This window comes from Dermatophagoides farinae, chromosome 5 (assembly GCF_024713945.1).
Source record: "Dermatophagoides farinae isolate YC_2012a chromosome 5, ASM2471394v1, whole genome shotgun sequence".
Taxonomy (NCBI): Eukaryota; Metazoa; Arthropoda; class Arachnida; order Sarcoptiformes; family Pyroglyphidae; genus Dermatophagoides; species Dermatophagoides farinae.
The window spans coordinates 4915200-4942252 of NC_134681.1; the positions used below are offsets into that span (position 1 = coordinate 4915200).

A 27053-nucleotide genomic window follows, 5' to 3' on the forward strand; every position below is an offset into this window, starting at 1 on the left:
CCGGAAAAAAATGAGATTCAAATAATTCAGTGAACCAGAAAAAAAATATCAAGCAAATGATGAAAAACCAAAAAAAAAAAAAAAAAACGAGAAAAAGAAAGCGCAGAAAAAAAAATCAATTACAAAATGACAGAATATGACAATAACATTCGATTACGACACACACACACACACACACACACACACACACACACAGAAAATTTATCCATTTTGAAAAATTGGGTGTACACAAAAGTGTTAATTAGATAATCAAAAAAAAATCGTAAAACAAAAAATACAGGAATATATTCTTTGATGAGAACAAGATTACCAGAATATTCTTGAACAACAAAACAACAAAAACAGTAACAATATCACATGAAATGTTTAATAACAAAATATTATGTCTACACCCAAATCATTTTATCCTTGGGAAAAAAATGGCATCCTTTTTGGCATATCAAAATAATTAATGAAATGCAGAAGAGGATGATGAAAATCCTTTAAATAGTGGATAATGAAAAAAAATTAAGAACTTGTAAATTATGTTCAAGAATCGTTGTTGTTGTTGTTACAAACAACAATCACTTATACTTGAAAAATATCATTAAAGAAAGAGTGATGGTGAGTGAACAAAAAAAAAGAATCCAAGATTCGAGGTCAAATCGTTTGCTAATCTTCTTCAATGTACAATAGTGTGTGTCTTGTTACTTTTTTTTCTTCTTGATAATAAAATAAGAACAGTATAAAAAACACACACATACATCGGAAAATACCCGTTATCAGTACAACCATTCAAACCAGATAACTAAACAAATAAACTGACAACAACAACAACAACAGAAGAATATAGCTAAAACTTGTATTTATTACACAATAAGGATTGCAAAGATTCTCTAGCTTTAAATGATTTTTTTTTTGACATGATTCTTTTTGTGTATCCAGTTGTGATCAATTGTGTGTGTATGTTTTTTTTTTGCTCTATTTTCAATGATGATTACCCGAATCGAAATCCCTCGGGCATCATTGCTCCCGGCTGATAATGACGTTGTTGTTGTTGTTGTTGATGATGATGATGATGACCAAAAAATATACATGAAGTGTGGAAAAATAAAATGAAATGAAAATTCTATGGAAAAAAGGAAATCGATAAAAATAAAAAAAAACAAACTAAAACCTAGAGACTCTAGAGATTCTGGTGAAAAATAAAAATAAAATCTATCTTTCAATGATTTTCAACCACTATGATGATGAGTGAAAAAAAACATGAAATCAGAATTTCTTGCTGTTGTTGTTGTTCATCCAAAAAAAAACCAAAGTTATATGATGATGACAATTATTTTTTCAGTGCGCTGCGATACAACTATTTTTTTTTCTTTCCGGTATTTTTCTTATATTTATGATAACCAACAACAAAAAGTTTGTTTATCGCTTCCGGAACAAGTCAAGTTTTGTTTGTTTGTTTGTCTGTTTGTTTGTTAATAGATATATGGTCTCTGAAGATGACAATATTCAATATTTCAATAAAATTTCAATGCATTTGGCGATTAAATCAAATCAATATAATGCATTTTCGGGAGAAAACAGAGCAAAAAAAAATCATATGGATTTTAATCAATTCAAAATCATCGATTATGATGATGACAACATTTGATTTAAAATGAGAAAAAAAAAATCATTTTAAAAAAATTAAACAAAAAAAAATTCTCATTCCAATACACTGAACATCAATCAATCATATGTAGGAATCACCATGTAACGGAAAATAACTAATTTTTTTTCACAACTGAACAATGACAAATTGAAAGATTTTTTTTTTGTTCATATTGTCATATTGAATTAAAATGAAAATGATCCCGTACACCAAAATGATATTTGCGCGCGTTTTTTCACTTTTTTTTATTCTCGTTTTTCTCGTTTTTTTTGATTTTGCAAAAAAAAACCAACGAAAAAAAAAGAAAAAGAAAACCAAGTCAAACGATTCGAATTAATTTAATTAACTTTTCTTTTCTTTTCTTTTCATTTCATGGTGTGTGTGTGTGTGTGTGTTTCAAGCTATTTAGATGAAAAGTGATAGAGAAAAACAAAGCAAAAAAATGGCAGCAGCATGTGAATGAAGCGTACAAATTTTTCAAAATAGTTTCAAAAGCAATGATTCGAAATGAATGACTCTCTCTCTCTCTCTCTTTCTTTTTTTGTGTGTGCGTGTATGCGATTCCGATCGATAGCAATGCTCATACATCAACCGTTATGATTTGTGTATGTGTGTGTGTTGGTTCAAATGACTTATAGTGTGCGCAAATGATATTTGGAAAATATCTGGAAAATGAAACTCAAAAAAAAAATTGCCAAAATGAACAGCATAATACATTTGACACACTGTGAAAAGTATTGTGTATATAAAATAGAGAAAAACGTTGAGAATTATTTTTTACATATCATTTAGCACCCAGAAAAAAAAAGGAAAGAGATAGAGAGAGTGAGTATAATTGAAACATTGTGAAAATTCTTTTTCATTTTTGCCATTAAAGTGTAAAACAATGGATAAACCATAAGGTACTTTTTTTTATTCGTTCACGATTTTGTTCACTGAAGCTTTTTTTGCTATTTGATTATTATTGTGAAATTCATTGCACGAATGACACATTTAACTGAATGAATGAATGAGAAAAAACCAAAAAAAAAATTCTCTCTAGGCATTGAAAATCGAACTACATTACAACAAATTCAAACCCAAATTCACTATATATATAGACATTAATATAATATAAATAAAAGAAAATTGACGTTTCTTTTGCTGGTTTTTATTTCTTTAAAAACATTTAGATAAGCAATTAATATAAAACATGGTGGATAATGATTATGATGATGATGATAATCGACACAGGAAGACATTTTTTTGTTTTCGGTGATAAAAAAAAAAATACCAGAATAATTCTTTATCCATAAAAAATGCAAACATTGGATCGATATCCGGTGGAAAAAACTTTTTTTTTTATCTTTTTTTTTCTCATACAAAAATACTATTCTTTGATTGATGAAAATATGAAAAAACAACAACAACAACAACAACAATTTGTTCCAACTAGAACAACAAAAAAAAAAAAACAAAAAACACCAGATTTTCATCCAAATAGAATGAAACCAACAGAACAAACAACAACAACAACAACAACAAAATTGGTAAATGTATCAAGAACTAGAACGGTGAAAAAAAAGCTTAAACCTTAAGAAATTGTTTGCCAATAAAATCGTAAATTATTATTTTTTCTTTGAATCGAACAACAGCAGCAACAACAACAATAACAATAATTATTAATGATGATTCGTATAGAATAACATTCAGATTTTTAGTTTTGCTGTCAAATTCTGATATTTTCTTTTTTTTTTTTTTGTTTTTACCATCTTATTTCAAAAATTTATGAAATTGAAAAAAAATCTAATTTTTTTTAAATCCATGAAAATCTTGCCAGATACAACAATCCAGTAGCTATAGCTGTTGTTGTTGTTTATTTCATTTTTCTTTACAATGCACTAAATATTTGTTGTCAATTGCATGCCAACCATATTTATGTGTGTGTATGTGTGTAATAATAAAGATATTGGATCCTCAAAAATAATGATAATGTACCATTTTTATATAGTGTTTTGGTAGATAACCATTCACATCGATGATGATGATGATGATGATGATATTGGTTAGTTATCACGATACGATATTTATGAGCAGACACTATTTATTTAATCGGTTCATTATTATCGACAACTGAAAAAATATTATATAATACATAATAATAATAATAACAGGAATAATATTTTGGCTATAAATGGACTTGGATATAAAATAAAATCATTCACTTCAAGTACTATCAAATATGGCCATAAAAAAAATTGGTCCATAAATACTATGGTCTCTTTAACTATTTTTTTTTTTTATACTTTATCTTTTTAGATCGATTTTTTTTCCAATCTCTCCATAATGATGCTGATCATCATCATCATCATCATCATCATTATAATCATCAGTTGACAGTTATTGTATGAAAATTGGGATTTAACTTTATAGAAATAAATATTTAAGAGCCTAGGAATCTGGGAATTTTTTTTTTGTTTCGTTTTGTTTTGAATATAATCACAAAACAATCGGATAAAATCGTATGAATTTGATTGAAAAATAAAAATAAAAATAAAATAAAAAAGAATCAGTATTTTGTTTATAGACAACTGAATATTTTTAAAATGAAATGAAATTGATTTCGAAAGAAAAAAAAAATCGAAGAAAAAAAAATAATCGAATTGCCATGTGTGTGTGTGTGTGTGTGAAATAGCCTATAATTGAATTATGAGAATCATCGTAATAGAATTTTAAAATTGAAATTTGAATAAATTTTCTTTTGTTTTATTTATTTATTTTGAAAATTTGTTTGTTTGTTTTTATCATTATGGATGTCATTTGTGTTCATCAATGTGTTTCTTATTTATTTTTTTATTTTTTTTTTATTTTATGGTAAGATATATTGAATTTTGCATTTGAAACAATACGAAAAAAAACAAATTGAATGTAATCAAATTGATTTGAATTTATCAATAATCGAATTCAATTGATTGTCATAGAAAAAGTAATGGATAAAAATCGCAAGTAATAAAATGAACAGAAAAAAAATCGTTCGTTTGTTTATTTCAATCGGATTCATTTTTTTTCAAATAAAAACTAAAAAATTCTAATTTTTTTCTACTTTTTCTATTGGTTAGTCAAAGATAATATTCTAGAGATGAAATTGAATAAAAAAAAATTTAATTCTACTCACCAATTAGCCATGGATATTGGATACCGGATGATGATGATGATGATGATGGAAAATAATTCATTAAAGGCGGTGTAAATGGTGATAATGATAATGTTCCTGGTTGTATTAAAGCAGTAACCGGTATGAAAGAATATTCAGCTTTAAAACCTTTAGCTGATTGTTGTTTCGGTGTGTTTGGTGGTGAAATAAATTCCACATATAATTGATTAGTAGATGATAATATCTCCAAAAAGGCAATATGGCCACATATCTGCTGTATAAGATCAGCATTCGAATCAATGCCATCATAGATTTGTATCACATCACTATTAGATATGCAACTATAATCGATTCGGAGGTCGATTATGAAAATAAAACCAAAACAAAACAAAACAGAAAAGAAAAATTTAAAATTTTCAATATAACGCCATCTGCTGATATGATTATGAGGTAAAATAAATTTTACAAAGAATAATTTAGCGCCATCTATTAGCCATGATAATTGTTCATGTGTGATATTATTGAACAAAAAAAAGTCATTAACAATAATTTGTCAAATTTTTTTTTACCATCCGGTAATATCATTTCGAACCGAATAAAAAATGAATGACAGCTGAATCAATGTGAATAAAGACGGAAACGAGATCTTGATTTAAACGAATTGAATGGAGAAGAGAGAGAGAGAGAGAGAGAGAGAGAGAGAATTGAAAATTGAAAAATCGACCGAAAAGAACAAGATAAAAAAAGTGAACATCATTGAAAATCAATTCAGAACAACAAAAAAAAATCACTAAAATAGGATGAATGAATAAACTGTGAATGAGAATGAATTTCAATATGAGAAATTGAACAAAAAAAAAAAAAAAAATTCAACACTAACGACAATTATGAACGTGAATCAGAATTTTGATTGTATCCGCTAGTCTATGACTATTCAATTCAATTTTGATGGCCTCTACTAAAAAAACAGACTGTGATATGAAGAGAAAAAAAAGAAACATGAAAAGGAAATTACAATTACTTTAGAAGCCAGTGTTTTAAAAGATGGAAAAAAAATCCACCAACATTTTATGATGAATTTTTAAATTGTAAAACTTTTAAATATTGTCCATTAAAAAAAATAGAATACTTATCATCAGGCGAAAAATAAAAACTTTAAACTTTAAAATTCCATATCATTATTTTATTATCTTGGAATATTCTTTCTTTTGTTTCCTTGGTAACAAGGATTTGCTGTTGTCATCATCATCATCATCATCATAAATCTCATTAGTGTTCCGGAAAATGAAATAAATATCCATCATCGACATATTTTTTTTCATCGTCCATTAATGTTTGATGCTTCAAAAAAAAAATTTCCGATCATCACCACCCATAGAATACCAGCTACAGTGACATAAATTCAATGCTAGAAGAAATTGTTTCAAACACCATCGGAGAAGGTGTATAATTTAATTTTCGACTACTACAATATCAATACATTTAGAAACATGAATGTCCAACGCAATAGCAACAAGAAAACTTGAAAACTTGAATTGAAAGTGTTCATTTTTCAATAAAATGAAATGATGGAAAAAAAAGTTGGTAATAGCAGCAATTTACAGTTGAAAATAAATTGATTTGACAAAAAAAAAATAAAATAAAATAAAATAACTACACACATACACATTGAAAACCAAAATCAAATCCAAAAAAAAAAAATTTTTTTGCCTAATTTGAACGAATTAATGTTTTGGAAACAAAAATCAAGAAATCATGATTGACAAAAGACATGCGTCAAAACAAAACCAAAAAAAAAATCGAACCAATACGAATCCATACTCGATCATTCAATGAGAAAGATTTACTAATTTTAAGGCCAAATGATTAATTGTGGCCAAGCCAAACCAAAGAATCAACGAACCAAGAATAGAAAGAAAAAGCTACAACTACAATAATAATCAGACGAAGAAATTTAGATCCGACAAGAAAAAAAAAATACAAGAAAATTTCATTTCCAAAGTACAAGTGCTACAACTGAAGATAAATTCTGATTCACATTTGTTCAGTGGTGGTGGTGGTGGTGGTTAGTATTTCGTTTTTTTTTCTTCTGCTTTAATAGCTCTTATAACTTCGGATGTAATTTTAATGCAATTCCACCCGATTAATCATCATCATCATCATCATCATCGAATGTTAAACTTTGAATGAATGAATGAGAAAAAAAACATTTCCTAATGGCCATTTTGATTTTTTTTTCGCCAACACTCACAAACAAATAAAAGCAAATGGGGAAAAAAAATCGAGAATCTGAATTTAAATTTCCATTCAATCAATCGAATCAAAAATTTTCTAATGAATCCATTATTCAACAATGAGATTTGTTTGGAAACGAAAAAAAAGTTAAATATATGATACGATGATGATGACCAGTAATCGAATTTTTTTTTCTTTTTAACAAATTTTTACATTAGATTTAACAACATAAATTCACAATACATATATAAATTCTATATTCTGAAAAATGTTTGCCATTACTAATACACACATACCTTTGATCATCACGTTGTAGGCTTACTTCAACAAATAATAATCGTACACGTTGATTTGGATCATTGGTTCGAAATCGATATGAACATTTTGTACGTTTTGGATATGTGGATGGATATTGTGGTGAAAAAAAATATCCACGTTGACCGACCCAATATTTTGTTCTATTATTATTGATTGTATTGAACATTGATTGTTTTGTTGTTATTAAAGATGATGATGATGATGGTGATTTTTGGTTGATTGAAAATGTGGATAAATTTTTTTCCTTTCATACGTTTTATACGTTGTATGTTGGCATCAAAATCATCATCATCATTAAAATTATTGTTTTCGGAAATGAAACGATTTGATTCTATATTTGAATTACTACTATGAACAACAATTTGTTGTTGTTGTTGTTGTTGTTCATTTATATCGACAGAATGAGACATTCGTATTAGTTTTAAGGATTCATGATCAAAACGATAATCACAGCTAGTACCAGAAATCAATTGGCCATCTGTACGAAACATGGCTATATAAATTGACAGAAATAAGAATTGAATGAAATTGAATTGAAAATTCAAATCAATATTATTAGAATGAATGAATAAATGAAAAAAAATATCGAAAATCGATTTCTATGCAGTAAATTGTTTTTTTTGTTGTCTATTTTTTACGACATACCTTTTTTTAGAAAACGAAATGTACCACGAAAACCGGTATTATTACCAGAACGCCAATCCGTATGAAATTCAAATATTAATATTGAATTTGAGCTAAAATGTGTTTGTTCAATATCGGGAAATTTTCCACATAATAATGGTGGATTCCATACGGTTGTTTCATCAATACCATCATTATCATCATCAGTATTTAAATGAAGAAATAGTTTAACATAATCACCATGATCACAGCTATAATAATAATCAGAAAAAAAAATGAAATAAAATTCAAAAAAAAATCAATTTTGCCTTCAAGATAAAATTGAATATTTATTTTTTTTTTATTTATAAAAGTTATGTAATTCCACACACACACACACACACACATTGTCAACATAACATGATCGTCTAACTTTTTTTTTATTATTCACTATATATCATCACAATTGTTCATCATTCATATTCGATTATTATTGTTAAAAAAATGAATGAATGAATGTGAATCCATTTAATTCAACGGTATTGTCAATATATATATATTCTCTTGCCGTTTTTGTTCATATTCTATTGTGTCATACACACACACACACACACACACACACACACACACACACACACACGCACACACATAGACAGTCAACAAACATTGGTAAACTTTTTTTTCCTTTTTTTCCTTTTTTTTGATGATTTTCATTTTGGATTGTTGTTGTTGTTATCCTTGTCAGGTTATTCTTGTCTATGTCTATGATGTTTTTTTCTGATGTTCCTTCCGTTTTTGTTGTTGTTGTTGTTATTATTTTTCTTTTCATTTTTTAAAACTCGTTTATCATTATTCTTTTTTTATTTTCTTTAAAGAATTTATATCCACTATGTTCATTGTGTATATGTGGGCTTGTATGTAGTGATCATACAGATTGATTCGTAAATCATTGATTGATTTCACACAAATAAACAAAAAAGAGAATGTAAAAAAAAATATTAGGAACAAAATAAGTGGAAAATTTCTGCCTGACATCAGGTTTTGATCAACATCATCTACCATCACCATCATCATCATCATCATCATCATAAACTCAATGACAACAACAGAATAGAATTCTAAACATTAAAATATTGGTTGGCCTTTTTTCTATTCTATGCGATCGTTTTATGTTGTTGTTTTTTTTGGTTGTTGTTGCTGCTGTTGCAAACATACACACACAGAATATTCCATATCGGAATATTTTATAATAGAAATACATACAGAATGTGAATGGTAAGAAAAATAAAAATTGTTCTATTTGATTGTCTACGTTACACATATCGTTGATTTTATCATACGATTCTGCAATTTTTTTTCATCTACAATTCTCAGATGTGATGTGTGTATGTGTGATATGATTTCAAAGTCTTTGAATCGAAAATTCATTCTTCACATGTTTGTTCATATTTTTCACTGTATTGAATTGTGCAGTAACAAAAATAGAAAAAAAATTATTCTAGATTCATTGCAAACCAAGTCAATGCAGTATGCATTTGAATGAATTCAAGTGAATTGAAAATCAAATGAAAAAAAAATAAGAATAAGAATAGAAATCATGATGATGATGATGATGATGATGAAAAAAATACACGAAAAAAAAGAATGGAATTCTTATTCCATGATTATTATTATTCTTTCGTTGATTCATATGAAGAAAAGAATAAGTTAGTCAGTCAGTCAGTCAGTTAGACAGCCAGTAAGTTAGTCGATTTATTCATTCATATATGCAATCATCAGCAAGTCATCATCAACATCAACATCAGCATCAACAACAACAATAACAATCAAACAAAGAATAAAGATGCAAAGAAAGAAAAAACGTTCCTGAATCAATGAAAAAAAAAAATAGGAACCACACACACACACACACACTTTTACGTTTATTTATGCATCATACACAGGATATATGTGTGTGATTCACATTATAAATTTTTCTTTTCTTCATTTTTTTTTCTTCTTCTTTCTATATTCAAGGAGTAGAATTTGCATTTAAATTTAATTTTCTTTTTTCTTACGTTTCATCTGGTTACTGTTTTTGTGTGTGTGTTTGTGTGTGCGTATGTGTCTGCTACTTTTTCTGGCATCACTAATTTCATTTCATTTTATGTTTCAATTGAATGAAAATATTTTTTTTTTCATTGACTCTAACCATGTATTCATGTTTCATTCACTTTTATTTTCTATCAATTTCGTTTACTATTTCTAGGTCTGTATTGTGTGTGTGTGTGTGTGTGTGTGTAATGAGCAAATGGTTCGATCGAATTTCATTTCAATGATGAGTTTCAATAATAATTCATCAGCTAGCTAGTTAATCATTGTAATGTCGATTCTCGATTTTGTGTGTGTGTGTGTGTGTGTGTGTGTGGGAGTGAGAGTGTGTGTGTGGACAGTTTTTGTTGTTGTTGTCGTTGTTTCATTTCATTTTGACCAATATTCCATTCCATTCTCCATTTCAACAATTATTCAAATTCAAACACAGCTGCATAACAAAAAGCTAGAAAAAAAAGAAGTTAAGTTTACTTTAGTTTGTGTGAATATATGAGTATGTTTCACATTCTCGTATCGACTTTTTTCAGTATTGTGTCAATGTTTTTTTTGCATTCTTCTTTTTCCGCTGCTGTTGTTGTTGTCGCTGTTGTTGTTGTTGTTGCTGATGATGATGATGATGTCGTTTCAATCGTTAGACATCTTGATCGATTGGACATGTAATAATAATAAATGAGTGCGAGAAAAAAAAAATATTCTCTCACATACGTGTTTGACATTTCTTGCCATTTATTGAATTTTCAGTATTAAACGAGTTGAATTGCATTCAAAAACATTAAAATCAATGTTGAAGAAAAAAAAATAAATACTCACCCAGAATCAACACTATTCGAATTCAATGTTTTTGTTGTTGTTGTTTTTGTTTTTGTCGAGGTCGTTATTTCCAAACTTTTTTGAACATCAAATTCATCAAATGTAATCTCGACAATATGATCGGGTTGAGCAATGAATGTATATAATAGACAATCGATATTGTCTTCATATCTGTTGTTAAATTGTTGCAACAAAAAAAAATTGAAAAATCGATAATTGATTTTTATTTTGAGCATTAGAAATTTTTTTTTTTTATTTTCATAGTGATTATGATGACGAGGAACAAAACAAAAAAGACAACTTACGGTACAGGCCAATCTGGTGATGTGAAAACACCATATTCTTTGCCAAATGTATCATCAAATATAATACAACGACATGATGGACGGATTGCAGCTTTGATTGGCGTCAACCATAATAAGGCAACAATAGACAATAATATCAATGAATACCATAGATCAAAATAGCCGGTTTGAAATTTCATTAAATGATTTTGTTGTTTATTGTTTATTGTAATGGACGTTGTTGTTACAATTGTTAATAATGATTGTTGTTGTTGTTGTTGTTCAGGCGTTGACAAAATCATGGATCGCATGGTTTCATGATGATGATTATGATGATGATGATGATAATAATCACTAAAAATTGGTTCACTAGAACTGAATGTTATAAGCTGACAACAACAATCAATGGATAAATCGATTTGATTGGCTTTTGTTGTTGTCGTTGTTGTTGTAGCTTGTAGTTTATTCACGTATAACTTATTATTATTACCATCATTTTTATCATAATCATCATCATTTACTAGATTGATGCGGTTAATGGCTACAAAATATTCTTGTTCCATTATTCTTATGGTTTGATTTTTTCTGTCTTTGTATTCTGTGTTCATTCATTCATTTCTTTGGCTTAGTAATTGTCAAGTGAGAATGATGATAATATGACTTTTTTTTCCTTTTGAATTTTTATTCCATTCATTCAATTCAAAAAAAAAATTCAGTAATGAAACACACACATAGACATAGACAAGGAAAGAGAATTAAATCGAATTTTATGAAAATGTAAAAAGAGAGAGAGAGAAAGAGAGCAAAGAAAAAAAAATCAAAACGATTAAGGCAGCTAATTGTTGTCAAAATCAATGTATAAGTGTGTGTGTGTGTGTGGTATGTTTCATTCATTTGTCGTTGTGTATCTGCGTGTGTGTGTGTGTGTATTATTGTTCCAGTCAGTTTGAGTCATTACTAATTTATATTTTGTTCAATTGATGTGAAGAATTTTTTTTTATTCCATTCCATTTCATTTCATTTTACAATTGTGATGTTGATGTTGATGATGATGACAATGATAATGATTTACAATGAAAAATACGAAAAAATAAAAATTCATTCAATTCGTAGAGCTAGAGAACGAGATAGAGACGACAGAATGATGGAATAAAATGTAATGGTTTTTTTTGGTTTTTTTTTGGTTTCCACGATTCTTCTTAATTATATAGATGAAAATAGAAAATTCAAGTTAAAAGCAAAATCTTTTTTAAAATTCTTTAGTTTTCAATTAAAATTTCAAGTGAATGGTTTTTGGGTTTTTTTTTCTTCTCTCATCAACAGTAACTGGATTGGCATTGAATTTTTGATTCTGTTTCATCGGTTTGTTTGAACTACAAAACAATTGACGGACAACAACAACGAGTGACAAAAAACTGGCAAAGTTAATCATCAATGACGACAACGACGACGAGGATGAATGAATTTATTTTTTTTTCGTAAATTTAACGGCCAAATCAATTGGATGTCCAAGAAAAAAAGTGAAAACAAAACGAAATGGTTGATTCAGCAAAGTTTTTTTTTTCTCCACTAGGTTAGTGTTTCAGCATTTTTTTTTGTTGTTGTTGTTGTTGTTGTTTCTCTGGAACAATTCTTGATATTTTTTTTTGTTCCGTCTTATAATACGATTCAATACGAGTAATATGGCTGGTTTGGTTGACATTCACGATTTTTTGTTTTGTTTTTGATTGGTTGCCGAAATGGTTGCACAAACATAATCAACGTTGACACATTTTTGTTTTTGTCAAAAATTTTGTTGTTGTTGTTGTTGTTGTTGTTCACTTTGTTTCTTTTGCACTTTTTATTATTATTATTATTGGTGATCTGTGATCAAATACTTATAAGTATTTGCCGACGTTAGGCTTTATTATTATTATCATCATTGTCGTTGTTATTATCACTTACACACACACACACACACACACACACACACACACACAGACACAGACACAGACAAAAAAAAACTAACAAAAGTCAAAGACAAAATCAATTTGATTTGATTCGATTTGCGTGTGTGTTTCAAGAATGTTGGATAATATTCTGAACGAATATTTTTTGTTGTTGTTGTTGTTGTTGTTGTTGTTGTTGCTTGTTGATAATCAGAAACAATTGAAGGAAAATCGAAATATATTTAGTAGTAGTAGGATAGATGTATGGCTGGAATGAATGAATGAATGAATGAATGAGCGAGTGAGTGAGAAAAAAAAGAGAATGTGATTGAATTATCGTATCGTATGTTCATTCATGTGTGGATGGTAAATCGAATTGCCAATTCATTGATGATGATGATGATGATGAATAATTCTTTTTTTGCTGATATTCAATTTAGTATCGATTATTGTTGCTGTTGCTGTTAATGGCTGGCCATTTTATTTGATCGATATTGATTACAGGACAATTGAATATTCTATTACATACCTGAATGAAAGAAAGGAAAAAAAGAGAGAACAAAAAAAAATTAAAATCAAATGAAAATCATTTCAATGAAAATTTTTAATTTTTTTTGTTGTTGTTGTCATTGATCATATCGGGATTATCGTGAGTGGCAATAATTCTAAGGCCACGTTTTTTATTTGAGAATTGAAAATTGAAAATTGAAAAAGAAAGGAAAATTGATTTTTCAAAAAAAAAATTCATCTTTTTTCGTCATAACAATATGTGACTAACATACGAAAAAAAAAATACAAACAAACACTAATCGTTTTCTGGTTATAGAATAATGCACAAATAAAGTTGCTCAATGAAAATTTTTTATTCAGATCAACTTTTTCATATTATCGATGATGATCATGATCATGATCATGATCATCATCTTCATCATCGTCAACAGCAATAACATTGCACATTCGATCGTCACACGTCGTTCAATTTTTTGTTGTTGTTTCGATAACTTGTTTGTATTCTATAAAACAAGAATTCAAGAATATTATAATCATCATCATTTTTTATGAATTCATATCATCATCGTTATATTTTTTTTCAAATTTAAATTCAATACAAATCCTCTTGTATTGTCAATAGCAGCAAGATAGAATGAATGAATGAATGTTTTTCATTTTAAATTCTATATAATCATATTCTCAATTTAGATCAAACTTGGTCAAACATATTTTTTTTTTGTTTTGGAAATATTTACAGATTTGATTATATTGGAAATATATATATAGAATAAAAAAATATTGATATTTCGAGTGCATACAAACAAATGGATTGATGAACAGTAAATATGATCAGAAAAAAAATAGAAAATAGAAAATAGAAAAGAATTGAATGAATATGATTGTGTCATATAATTCATGAGGAAAAACAAATTGATCCCATTGAATGCAGATCCAAAACAAAATAGAATATTAAAAAAAATCTCTATTCTTGTAGTACGAAATGAAGTTTTTCCATAACGTTTATATACAATATCGACGTTTTTTTTTCTTCTTATTAAATACCATTAACCTAATATTATCGTCATCATCATCATACTGTTTATTCATATACTTGAATCATTTCTATCTATAAACAGCCAAATGTTATTCTTAATTTTCACTTATATACAATCAAATGATGATAATGCTGCTGCTGCTGATGATGATGATGGTGGGATAACGAACTTTTAGAAGCTATCGAAGATATATCCACACAGATAGAAAGAAAAAAAAGCACATCAAACACTGAGTGCTAAGTAAAGTAGGAAAATAATGAGAAAAATAACGAAAAGAAAAAAAATTAATTTACCAAAACACATACACACAACCAAAAAAAAAAAAAATAAAATAAAATAACAGCTGAAGCTTCCAGAGAGACCAAAGAAAAAAAAATATAGTGAAAGACTCGTTATTTCACGCAATTTCCCAAGCGTCTTGTTCTTTTTTTCCCTATTCATTCATTCATTCATTCATTTATTCAGACACACTATAATCATGGAGTGTCTGAGTGTGTGTGTTTGTTTTTGTGGGTGCAAAAAAAAAGATTGGATAGGATTGAAACTGGGTGGAAAAAAAATGGGAATTAAAAGAGTTGAAAATTGGGGCAAAAAATGGATCGAAATAAACAAAGTAAAAAAAAAGAATAAATAAAATTGAGATCCATAAACCTAAAAGGATTGGAATAGGGACTCTTGAGAGTGTTGTGAACATTGTGTGTGTTTAGGTAGAAAAGGTGACGAAAAAGAAAACTTATTATTATATACTTAACGATAATGAAAATAATTTCATCAATTATAAATACGAAAGTATGAAAGATGTATAGGAATAAAAAAAATACATTGTAAATGTCTGATGGAATCTAAAGAATCGTTCAAAAAAAAATTTTTTTTTCCAAACACGGTTCGATCATTAACTTGGTTCACATTAACATCATTCTTCACTGTTCATTAATGGGTTGACAATTTTTCGTGATGATGATGATGATGATGATGATGATAGGCTTAAATGATAATTGAAATTGCAATCATGATGTTGGTGGACATTTGAAACAAAAAGAATGGAAAATTATTCTACTACTACAAACAGATCATTTGATGTAGTTATTTTTCTCTAATAAAGAAAGTGTGGCCATCATTTGGAGTCAAGTCATTCTTTTTTTGTTGGATTCTGCTTAATGAAACATTCCAATGTGATTATTATTATAAAATTGATATAATACACCATTTTTCATTGAAATGATTGTTTTATTTTGTTTTTTCACCAACACTTGATAGGTTTCAGTCAATTTTTTCTGTTGATTCTTAAATCCAAATAAAATGACATCAATATAGAACGATATTTTTCATTCTCATCTTTTTTGTTGTTGTTGTTGTTGTTGATCTCTTCATCTTAACAACAATAATAACGAAAAAAAAAATGAAAAATTCCATATCGAAATGTTTTATGTCAACCACCCAAAACATAAAACAAAATATCAAACACTTACATACACATAGGAATCAATATAAAATTGAAGCTAGTTGAAACTGTTTTTATCATCATCAACAAAACAAAACAAAACAAAAAATTCTAAGAAGAAAAAATAACAAACCAAGCCAGTCGGCTATAACCAGAATGAAGAAGAAAAAGAAAAAAAAAGAAAGAAAAGATTAACCCGGATCCCCGTAGACAGACATTTACACCATCGAAAACGATGATGATAACATGATCCAGAAAAGTGAAAAGTGTTTAGACGAATGAATCTTTCGTTTGCTTCCATCATTATTATTATTATTACAATCATCATCATCATCATCATTGGTTTATGATGATAACTGAAACACAGGATATAAAGAAAAAAAAGAGCAATCGACAGAGGTATTATGGGGTGGTGTAAAAATTGAAAGAAAAAATAAAAATGCCAAAGAAAACCATATATACTGCGTTTTGTGTTTTCTATGGTTTCTATTATTTTTTTTTTCATATGTAAAGATATAAATTCTTTCTATCAATGAGAATATTCTTAGGTATACGATGTGTGTGTGTGTGCGTGTGTGCATGCAGAAGATAATGTTCATTTCAACACTGCTTACTTGTTTTTTTATTCATTTATTTCAGTTTTTTTTTTGTTCTCCTATTATTTAACCCAATGTGCTGCACATTTATGTGCATCATTATAATCAACTGCTTTCATTTTCATAGTGATGATGAATATTAACACACTATTTTCATTATTTGTTTTCTCTCTCTCTATCTCTCTCTCTCACGTTTTATCATTGTTAGATCCAAACATTTGTTCTGCATCTATGTTATGCTCAGTTTATCGCCATTCAATTGTTATGATAGATAAAAATAAAAAAAAATATATTCACATCCACACACACACATGCTGTGAAATGTGATGTTCCAAAAAAAAAGAAGAATTTTTTGCTTGTTTTTTTTCTTTGATTCTGTTGAAATTTTTTTTTCAAGTTAGTCTGTGATTCTAGATTCTTGATTCAAATTTGTTAGATTTTTCTTCTTTCATTTTTTTTCTCATCATGAATGTGCGATAAAAAAAAATCCAACTAATAAAGTTGTTATTGTTGGATTTTTTTTTCTTGAACATCGGACATTGAACAATGACGATGATGATGATGATGAGATTCTAGTTATTCCCGGCTTTTTTTTGTTGTTGTTGTTGTTGTTGTCGTAGTTGTTGTTTGGACCAAGTCATTGGCATCAAAATTGTTGGTCGTTGAATTTATAACTGTTATCGTTGTTGTTGTTGTTGTTGTAAATTCTTGTTATTTTTTTTCTTTTCCATTTTTTTTCTCGAACAAAACATGAAAAATATATACGCAAACACAACGCAATCTCTCTTGGGAATTTTTTTTTTCAACAGTCATTCAAGCAATCAATTGGCATTATTTTTTTTTCTATAGTAGCAATTGTAGGCTGTTTTCTATATATTTATTCTGTGTGTGTGTGTATTTGAATTTTTGTTGTTGTTGTTGTTGTCGTTGTTGTTGTTGTCGTTATTCGGAATGGACCAAATGTTCCAAAAAAAAGATAAATAAATAAATAAATAACCAACCCGGCAAAATAAAATGGCTATCATATAGCTACTATCATGGATTCATTTCATATATATTACATTATTAGCCTTAGAGTATATCTATATCTATCTATATTTATAAATATTTTTTTTTTATTTCGATTCTATTTATTCTGTTGCTTTTCATATGTAAGTAAAACATCAGAAAAAAAAGAGGAAAGGAAAGGAAAGCAAATACAAATAAATTGACGGAATTTTTTTTTTGGGGTCATCAAATTGACACACACACACACACACACACACACACATACACACGGAATTCTTATCACTTATCATAAACAAATGATGATTATTATTTGATTATCAACAACAACAACAACAACAACAAAAATATAATTCCAGATAACATCATCATTATCATTATTTTTTATTTACAAGATCATAACAGTAATAATAATAATAATGAATCCATGATTATAATTCCAAGAATCTTCAATGTGTTGTTGATGACATAATAAATTTGATGATTAGCTAAAAAACTTTTATAGTATAGTAAGCATACATAATGTTTCAATAGCAGAAATTCATTCATTCATTCATTTTCTGTCCATCGAGATCAAACAACCACACACATACACACATTTTTCTTTTTTTTCATCACACACAATCATCATCATAATCATAAAATGTCACATTTCACACACACACACACACACACATACTTATTTTTTCACCAATTACATGTAATAATATTTTGTTGACATCATCATTATGTCAAAGAATGAGAAAAAAAATACCTAAATATAGAAAAAAGAATATGAAAAAAAAATTCTGAACGGTATTCAGAATTTAGAGAAAAAAATTTGATGACATTTATAGTAACAATAATGGTAATGGTGGTAGCTGAGGAATGAAGCCATAACAACATTGAACATGAAATTCTGAATTCTAATATCAAAGAAAAGGCATTTGATTAGAAGAAAAAAAAATGAAAACTATCAGCTCTTTGCAATAAAAAAAAAACATTCCATCATCATTTGGCGATTGTCATAGAATTATTATTTTTTTTATTCATAAAAATAATTGATTTTGGCTCGTTTTTCGTGTTTTTGTTGTTGTTGTTGTTGTTGTTGTTGCAATTCGTGATCCACCATATGATTCAAATTTCAAAATTAAATTTTCATTGTTTTTTTTCATATTTCATTGTAATGGTCAATATGATGCAATGAATAGTAGAATAATAAGTAGACAAAGATGGATTCTGTATGTGGGTGTGATTATTTATTTATATTCATTCATTTATAAATGATAGATCAATCATTCATATTCATTGTGATCTTTATATTTTTCTTCATTTATTCATTCATTTTTCTTCTGGCAATTTCAATGATCTTATTTTCTTTTCCTTTTTCTTTTATCGGATAGAAAATTATTTTCAACAGAATTCTAAGAATAATCATTTTTTGGATTGTGAAATTCAGAAAAAAAATGCCAAACATAGAATCGGAAAGAATGAATAATTGATTCATTTTTTTTCCTTGGAAAACAGAAAATTTGTTCAAAAAAAAAAAAACACACGACAAGAGAAATTCGTATTCTTTTTTCATTATTATATACTCTACAACTAATGACTGATTACCGATAATGATGTTGATTATGATGGAAATCATTTTTTTTCTTTCTTTTCATTTTAAATAGTTGAAAATAATAACAAGTTCTTATGAGCGAGAGGTGGTGGTGGTGGTGGTGGAAAAAATTAACAAAAATAGTATACATCCACGATAATTGGATACGTTTTTGAATGGAAAAAAAATTGAATTAGAATCCAAACAAATCAATTGGAAATGAATCGTAATCATCATTATTATCATATCAACATGGCATACAAACAAACAAATAACATTGAAATGTAAATTCATTTAGCCATGAAAACGATTAGTTAGGAATTTTATTTTATTTTCTTTTTTTTGTTCAATTTCTACTTTTATTCGTTCAAGTTCACTGATTACTAATCGGACAAAATGTTTGGCAACAAAAAAAAATGCAGTAACCAAAGAATCAAGAAGAAGGAGAAGAAAAAAACCACTGAATAACCATGAAATAGAATTCGGTAGTATATGAAAGATGAAAGAGAAAAAACAAAACAAAACAAAAAAAAATTCTTAACACAAGTCGACCGTAAAAACCAGAAATATCCTATAAACCAGAGCTATTGTTATAATATACAACAATCATTTTAATGATTCAAAATGGCTTTAACATTCACACACACACACACACACACAGATTCATTCATTAAATGATCACCACAATATATATATGATGATTTTGATTCATTCAAACAAAATCATGGTTCGTTGTTCATTTGTTATCTGATCATAGTGAAATATTTTTTTCCACCCCCTCATCCTACATTTTTTTTCTATGGAATCAAAAAGAAAAAAAACAAAACAAAACAGAATCACCATTCATAACACGACATGATACAATATTGATGATAATCACGTTCCAATAGATAGATAAATAGATAGATAGATGGATAGATTCAAGTTGAATACAATTTTCCTAACAAATTTCATTCTATTCCCCTAGTTTTGCTATCTTTTATTGGCTGTATAACCGTTTTTTTTGTTAATTTTTTTCCTCTTTATTCAGTTTGAAAAATAAAATTCTGACTAGTTGTTCGGTATGTATGCATAAACGTCAATCGTGAAACTGCAAAATAAAACACAAAAAAAATATTAACAGCCATTTTACCGGGTATAAGATAACCATTATTTTATTTCAAAGTTGTGAGTTTTGATCATCATTGAATATTGAAAACAATGGTAAGAATAAAATAAGAACGAAAAAAAAGTATTCGCTCAGTTGGTGGATAGTGGGAAAAATTCTCAACGAAAGAATTATTTGAACAAATATAAAGTGCCCTATGGAATTTTTTCACTTCTTCTTTTTCTTCTTCTTCTTCTGCTTCTTCTAATAACATTTTTCATTCTTTTTATTTCGGTTCATTTTTTTCATTCATTCACTATTATTCTGTTTTGTTGTTGTTGTTGTTGTTGTTGATGGCCATAAAAATAACCACACACAAATTTTGTTTTTTTATATATTTTATTTGGTTTTTTGTTATTGTTGTTTGCTTGTTTGTTTGTTTATTTTGTATGAAAGACAAATGAGTGAGTGAAATAAAAAAAATTGACAGTTTCAATTATCCAAATGGAATGGCATATGATACCCCTTTTGGGTAGAGGAGATATAGAGGAGATTGTTTTTTTTCTCTTTTTTTTTCTTTTCATTTTTGTTTTGATTGAAATTTTCATAATCATAATTCTTCATGATTTGGGTAGAAAAATTCTATTCTATTGCCAATTATGATCATTACGATTGATTTGAAAGAACATGATTCAAGTTTGAAAAAGAAATTAACGTATACTTTTAATCCAGGCCATTATCATCACCATCAAACAATCATCGGTATCAAACAATCATCGATAATGAGTCATTTTCGAGCTAAAAACTTGACTACATCCGCATATATATACCTAAAGTTTATATTGTTTTCATTTTTGACTGTGCAGTGTGTGTGTGTGTTTCTTTCAATTTTTTTTTCAATGTTTAATGGCTTTAAAAATAGTGTATTCTGTTGGATGAAAATTTTTCTTTCTCATATATACACGGCAATAAGTAGAAAAAATAAGTAAACGATGTTGGTTGGTGAAAATCCCTATGAAAAAAAGCATAAAAATCGTACTATTCTTCAAAATGAATGTCTAATATATATATATATATATATAGAGTGAAACTAACCGACAAAAAACAGCAAACATCATCATCATGTGAATCATGTTTTTGAATGATTTTTTTTAAATTTCTAAAACACACCAGAAAGAGTTGACTTTTTTCTTCGTCGTCGTCGTCGTCATCGTCGTGCATTCCATATATATCCATTTAAAATGATTGGATAGATTTTGCGTGCACAAAATAAATTCATTTTGGAATTTTCTTTTTTTTTCGTCATTCACAAATTGAAAATGTTCAAATGGCAAAGAAAATGTTTTGTGCTAGAAATCATAAAAATGCTCAACAATAAAAAAAAACAATGAAAATGATGACATTTTTCGAGATAAAGTCATGGACCCAAAAAACAAAAATTCATTCAGAATCTGAGATTGATTCAAATGGACCATTCATTAATTTATTTTTGCATATTCACTGTCAATTTAATTTACTTTACAATGTCAAACATTGAATGAAAAATTATTCACCAAATTTTTCAAATTCGTATGGTTACATTCATTAATTCATTTGTTCTGTTTTCTGTTCCTGTTGTTGCGCAATTTGAAATTATTATACGAAAAATGGAAAAAAAATTCAACAACAACAACAACAAGAACAATTTTTTTGAAAAATTGTTTCAATTTGTTACAATGTCAAAGTCGTTTATGTTGTCCACCATAAACCATGTTCAAATTAAAAATGTTGAAAAATGGACAAAATCCACGAATAAATGTGAATCTACACACACACACACACACATTTATATCGGATATCTTTCTAGGTAAACAAATAACGATGAGAAAAAAAATGAACAGAAGCAATCAGAGAAAAAAAAATTGTTCAAATAAACAAATGTATTACATAATGTATATAAATAACATAACGCTAATACACTTAATTTACCAGCTCAACAACAACAACGACAACAAAAAAAACAAAACATCTGGTCATTGATATGGAATTTTTTTTCTCTGTCTTGCTTTGAATTGTTGTTCCAAAAAACGAAAAAAAAGATTCATGATTTTTTTTTCATTATATTCCACTTGTATATTTATATCGATATTAGGATTCCATAAATAGTGGGTGTGTATTAATATCATAAGAATTCAAGAAAATGTATTTGAATTTGTCAAGTCAACCATATGATCATTGGATAAACACACACACACACACACACACATATAATAGCAATCGAATCATGTACAATCACTAGAACAGAAAAAAAACGATGAATGAATTCGGTAATCGTAAACGGATATTGACTATAACTTTTTTTTCTGTTGTCGTTGTTTTTTGTTGTTGTTGTTTTTTGTTGTTGTCACTATTACTATACTACTAACAACAAAATAAACATCCAATGGATTGTTGTTTATAAGATGGTGAATGGTTCAAAAAAAAAGATAAAGATAAAGAGCGAGAGAGATAGAAAAACATGGAATATATTCACATTTATTTTTTTTCTTTGCCAAATAAAACAGCAACAACAACAACAACAACAAAAAACGAGTAGAGTTAATGTGAAGAAAAAAGTTCCCGAATATCATTGGCGAGTTCTGGTTTTCTTCATAGTTGAAAAAAAATTTTTTACAATTCCCAGCTAAAATCATTTCTTAACTTTTACATCTCCATAAACTTTGAAATCAATTTTAATAGTTTTGGTCAAAAAAAAAAAAAAAATTCTCGGTGATGGCAATAGTTGTGGTACAATGGTGGTTGTCCAACGTGATTTTGATCTAATTAGAATAATTTAAATTCTTTTCGTGCTTACGAATATTTTTTTTTCTTATTCTTATTTAGAATTATGAAATAAACAGAAAAAAATTCGTAAACATTTGCATACACACATACACACAAACAAACAAACACGCACACATGAAGAGAGAAATGCACAATTCATTATCACACAATCAAATCAATGGTGGGTGCAAAAAAAAATGAAAAACGAAAAAGAAATCAGCATAACTAATAAAGTGTTGTTGTTGTTTGTTTGTTTGTTTGTTTTTTTTTCTTTGGTTCAAACAATTTTGAAACTTTTTACTTGATTCATTATTTTGTTGTTGTTTTTGCATTTGTTTGTAAAATTAAATTCCCACTGTTTTTTATTCCATTTTTTTTGAAACGTGAACAAAACAGAAATCAGAGAAGTTTCAAGAATTTTCAGAAGGAGAAAAAAATCTTATTTTCCATACAACATAAAGTGTAAAGTTGTTGATTTGTTGTTGTTGTTGTTGTTTTTTTTTCACCACCGAAATTATGATTTCGACAAAAACAACCGAATTTTCATTATTTTTATTTAAAATATTGAAAGAATGGCCTAATACTTTTGCAAATATGCTATAATATAATCTAGTGATTAAAAACGAACCAGATTTTGAAATGAAAACCAAAAAAAAAAAATTTCATTTTCTTCCGATCAAAGATTGTTTTTCTCGCTTTCTCAGAACAACACAAAGTTTCAAATGAACAAAAATAAAATGATGGCGAGCAAAAGTGAGAGAAAAGAAAAAAAAATAATGTTGATCTTACGTTACTGGCCGATCAATATATACAACTTTATTAAAGTTTTTCATTTTGATACCATTTGTTGTTGTTGTTGTTGTTATTATTGTTTGAAAACAACAAAATAAATCAATCACCAAATATACAAATGTAAAGAATTTTCCAGAAACCAATTTCAGTTTGCCATACACACAGACACATATTAGATTAAAAACAACAGTATAAATTCTCAAGTAGTGAAAATGAAAAAAAAAATCTGAAAAATAAAATCTGATTATCGGAAAGTTTTTTTTTCCAGGAGAAATAATAATAATAAAGCTTTAATATTATAATGATGTAATTGTGAAGGACGAAATTTATTTATTTTCAATGATGAACAACAAAAACAAACCAGAATACACACATTTATGATAATGAAAAATAAGAATCAAATTTGAATCGATGATGATGATGATGATGATGATATGTAAGTGAATCAAACAAAATTCAATACACAAATTGTACAGAAAGAACTGTATTTTTTTTCTCTTCCTGATTTGTTGTTGAAAATAAAAAGCAAACAAACAATTGACAAAATGAACAATAACAACAACAACAACAAAAAAAACATTCAATCTGGACACATACACACAATGTGAATGAATTAGATTGGTTAAACTGGTGATGATGATGATGATGATGATAATGGTGATAGAGAGAATGAGAGAGAGTGAGAAAGAACAAATGATAAAGATAATGATGAGAAAAATAGCGAGAGCCGAAAAGTTTACGGCCACCAACGAAAAAAAAAAGAAAAAATAAAATAAAAAAAAAATTATTATACCACATATATCACCAAACACAGACTGTAAAACAGACATTCAAAATCAGGCATGAGATTCTTTCGACCAATTCTAAAACCAATGAAAACACGCAATGTAAAATAGAAAAATAAAAATAAAAATAAAAAAGGACAAGCGCGATCGAGGATTCCAGGATCGACAACAACATCAACAACGATGATGATGAGGCCGACGACTACGATCATTCCATCACATTTATACACGTTTTTTTTTCGTTTAAAGATTTTCATTCATTCATTCATTCATTCATTCTTGATTCGCTATTGAAATGTTGAAATAAACACCAGGCGTTATATGAAAAAAAAAACTAGGAGAAACTATCACCATACACACACACACATCACACAAGCTTGTTTAGTATTATAGCAGCAGCAGAAGAAGCAGCAATATTATACAATACACAACATACACACACACACACACACATCCGCTAGTCCATAAGTAACCATTTGAAACTAACAAACAGAAATTGCAAAAAAAAAAACGAATTTGGATTCGGTCTAGAATCGTGGCGCCCGTTTGTACAACACAAGCACACACACACATACAAACACAGCCACAGAATGGGAGAAAAAAAACAAGAATGAAAGGAAATCCAAAACATCACACACACACACACACACACACATAAATGAAAAAAAAATTCTGGATTCAGAAGTTTTGGATTTTTTCTGTCTCTCTCTCTCTTCGTAGTTTTTTTTGCGTTTTCTCAATTCTTTCATATACAAAAACCAATGTGAAAATGGTATATGCTGTTTGTGTTTTTTTTTGTATGTTCATTTTGAACCATTTGGTGATTTTTTTTGGATGATGATGATGACGATGATGATGAGACTGTTTTTGTCTGTGTGTGTGTATGTGTGGCTCCCTGCTTGGTTCTTTGGGCTACAGGCTGAAAACATTAAGGAAAAAAAATGTATATTTTTTCTACTGTCATGTTGTCGCTGTTGTTGTTGTTGTTGTTGTTGTTGTTGTTGTTTCAACAACAGACCGGATATAATTCTGATGAAAATTTTTTTTTGTTTTTTTTTTGCTTTTCCTTTTTTTTCCATCATATTATTCATTGTCAAAATATTTTTGTTACTAGACAATTTTTAAATACAAAAATAGCTTGAATATATCTATGTGAAAAGACATGCAACCAAAAAAAAAAAAAAAAATGGATTTATTTTTGATGTTGTTGTTGTTGTTGTTGCTGCTGCTGTTGCTGCTGCTTCAAACATGTTTCAATGAATTTGCAGAATGCAGAATAATAAAGCAAAAAGGGGAGAAAAAAAAATTAAATTCGACAAACAATACAATACTATCAATTGTAAATGTGAGTGTATGAAGAAAGCAGAATTTTCTCACAATTCTCTGGAATGGATTAAAGAAATAGTAGCCACCGGTTTTCAGAAATGTATTACTTGGAACCATGAGACAAATAAATAAATAAAAAAAAGAAAATTTCTAAAGAATAAAAAAAAACATTTCTAAATTCTTTCATCGTTTTTTTTTCTATAGTAAAGTCGTCCACTTGTTTTCATTATTTAACCATCATCATCATCTTCAATGCCTAGATATATATATAATCACCATATAATCTTGTCGCGTATCAAATTTAGGATTCAATCACACAGATACATTGACACATTGGGGAAAAAAAGCCTGTTCTAAAGAGAAAAAAAATTCAAGATTCTCAACACCAATTCTATAGAATAAAAAAAATATAGTTATATGAGATTTTAATATAAGAAACAGGACAAGCACGTTTTTGAAGTTGTGTCTATACCGTATTTCAAATTTATCAGAGCAAACACACAAACAAAAAAAAAATGAAAAAAAACATCCAGATCCAAGTCAACAGATATATATCCTATGATGATCATGATGATCAATGAATGATATTGCAATGGCTTATATATTGTTATTAATATTTTCAGATACTGTTTGTTGAGGTTTGAGATTTGAGTACACGGTTTTTTTTTCTTACTTTTTTTCTGGTTTTCATTTTAGTTTGGATTGATGATGATGAAAAAAATGGTTGCCTTTCGGGGCCTTTTGCAAGTCAGACAGTTAGATTTTTTTCAATATTATTATTATTATTATAATAAAGATTGTAATAGACATGTTTGGAGAAGAAGATGATGGAACAATTTTCGATAGATACACGCCATCATACACACACACACATTTGAAGAGAATTGAAACTTGTGAACAAGTTCAACGAATAGAAGCTAAAAAGTGAGCCATAGCTTGAAAGATACAGAGAGAAAATGCGAAAGAGAATGAAATGGAATCACGTAAAACGTTAATATGTTTTTTTTTTGTTGTTGTTGTTGTTGTTGATGATGATGATGTGTTTTTTCTGGTTC

The 27053-nt window shown here is 27.9% G+C and overlaps 1 protein-coding gene across 2 annotated transcripts in view; it reads right to left on the reverse strand.

Annotated features, from left to right (window-relative positions):
• Sol1 overlaps nucleotides 1-12984 on the reverse strand; it is a 41558-nt gene extending 28574 nt beyond the window's left edge. The window contains exons 1-6 of one of the 2 annotated variants that reach the window (XM_075731118.1): nucleotides 11129-12984; nucleotides 10887-10994; nucleotides 7965-8197; nucleotides 7749-7812; nucleotides 7298-7546; nucleotides 4801-5107 (exon numbers count right to left, since the gene is read on the reverse strand). In XM_075731118.1, the coding sequence (XP_075587233.1) occupies nucleotides 4801-5107; nucleotides 7298-7546; nucleotides 7749-7812; nucleotides 7965-8197; nucleotides 10887-10994; nucleotides 11129-11715 (1548 nt within the window). In that variant the 5' untranslated portion in view covers nucleotides 11716-12984. Of the gene's footprint in view, nucleotides 1-4787; nucleotides 5108-7297; nucleotides 7588-7748; nucleotides 7813-7964; nucleotides 8198-10886; nucleotides 10995-11128 lie in introns of those variants that run through there. The other variant, XM_075731119.1, reaches the window with a different exon arrangement.
• Between the last annotated feature and the right edge of the window lie 14069 nt (nucleotides 12985-27053).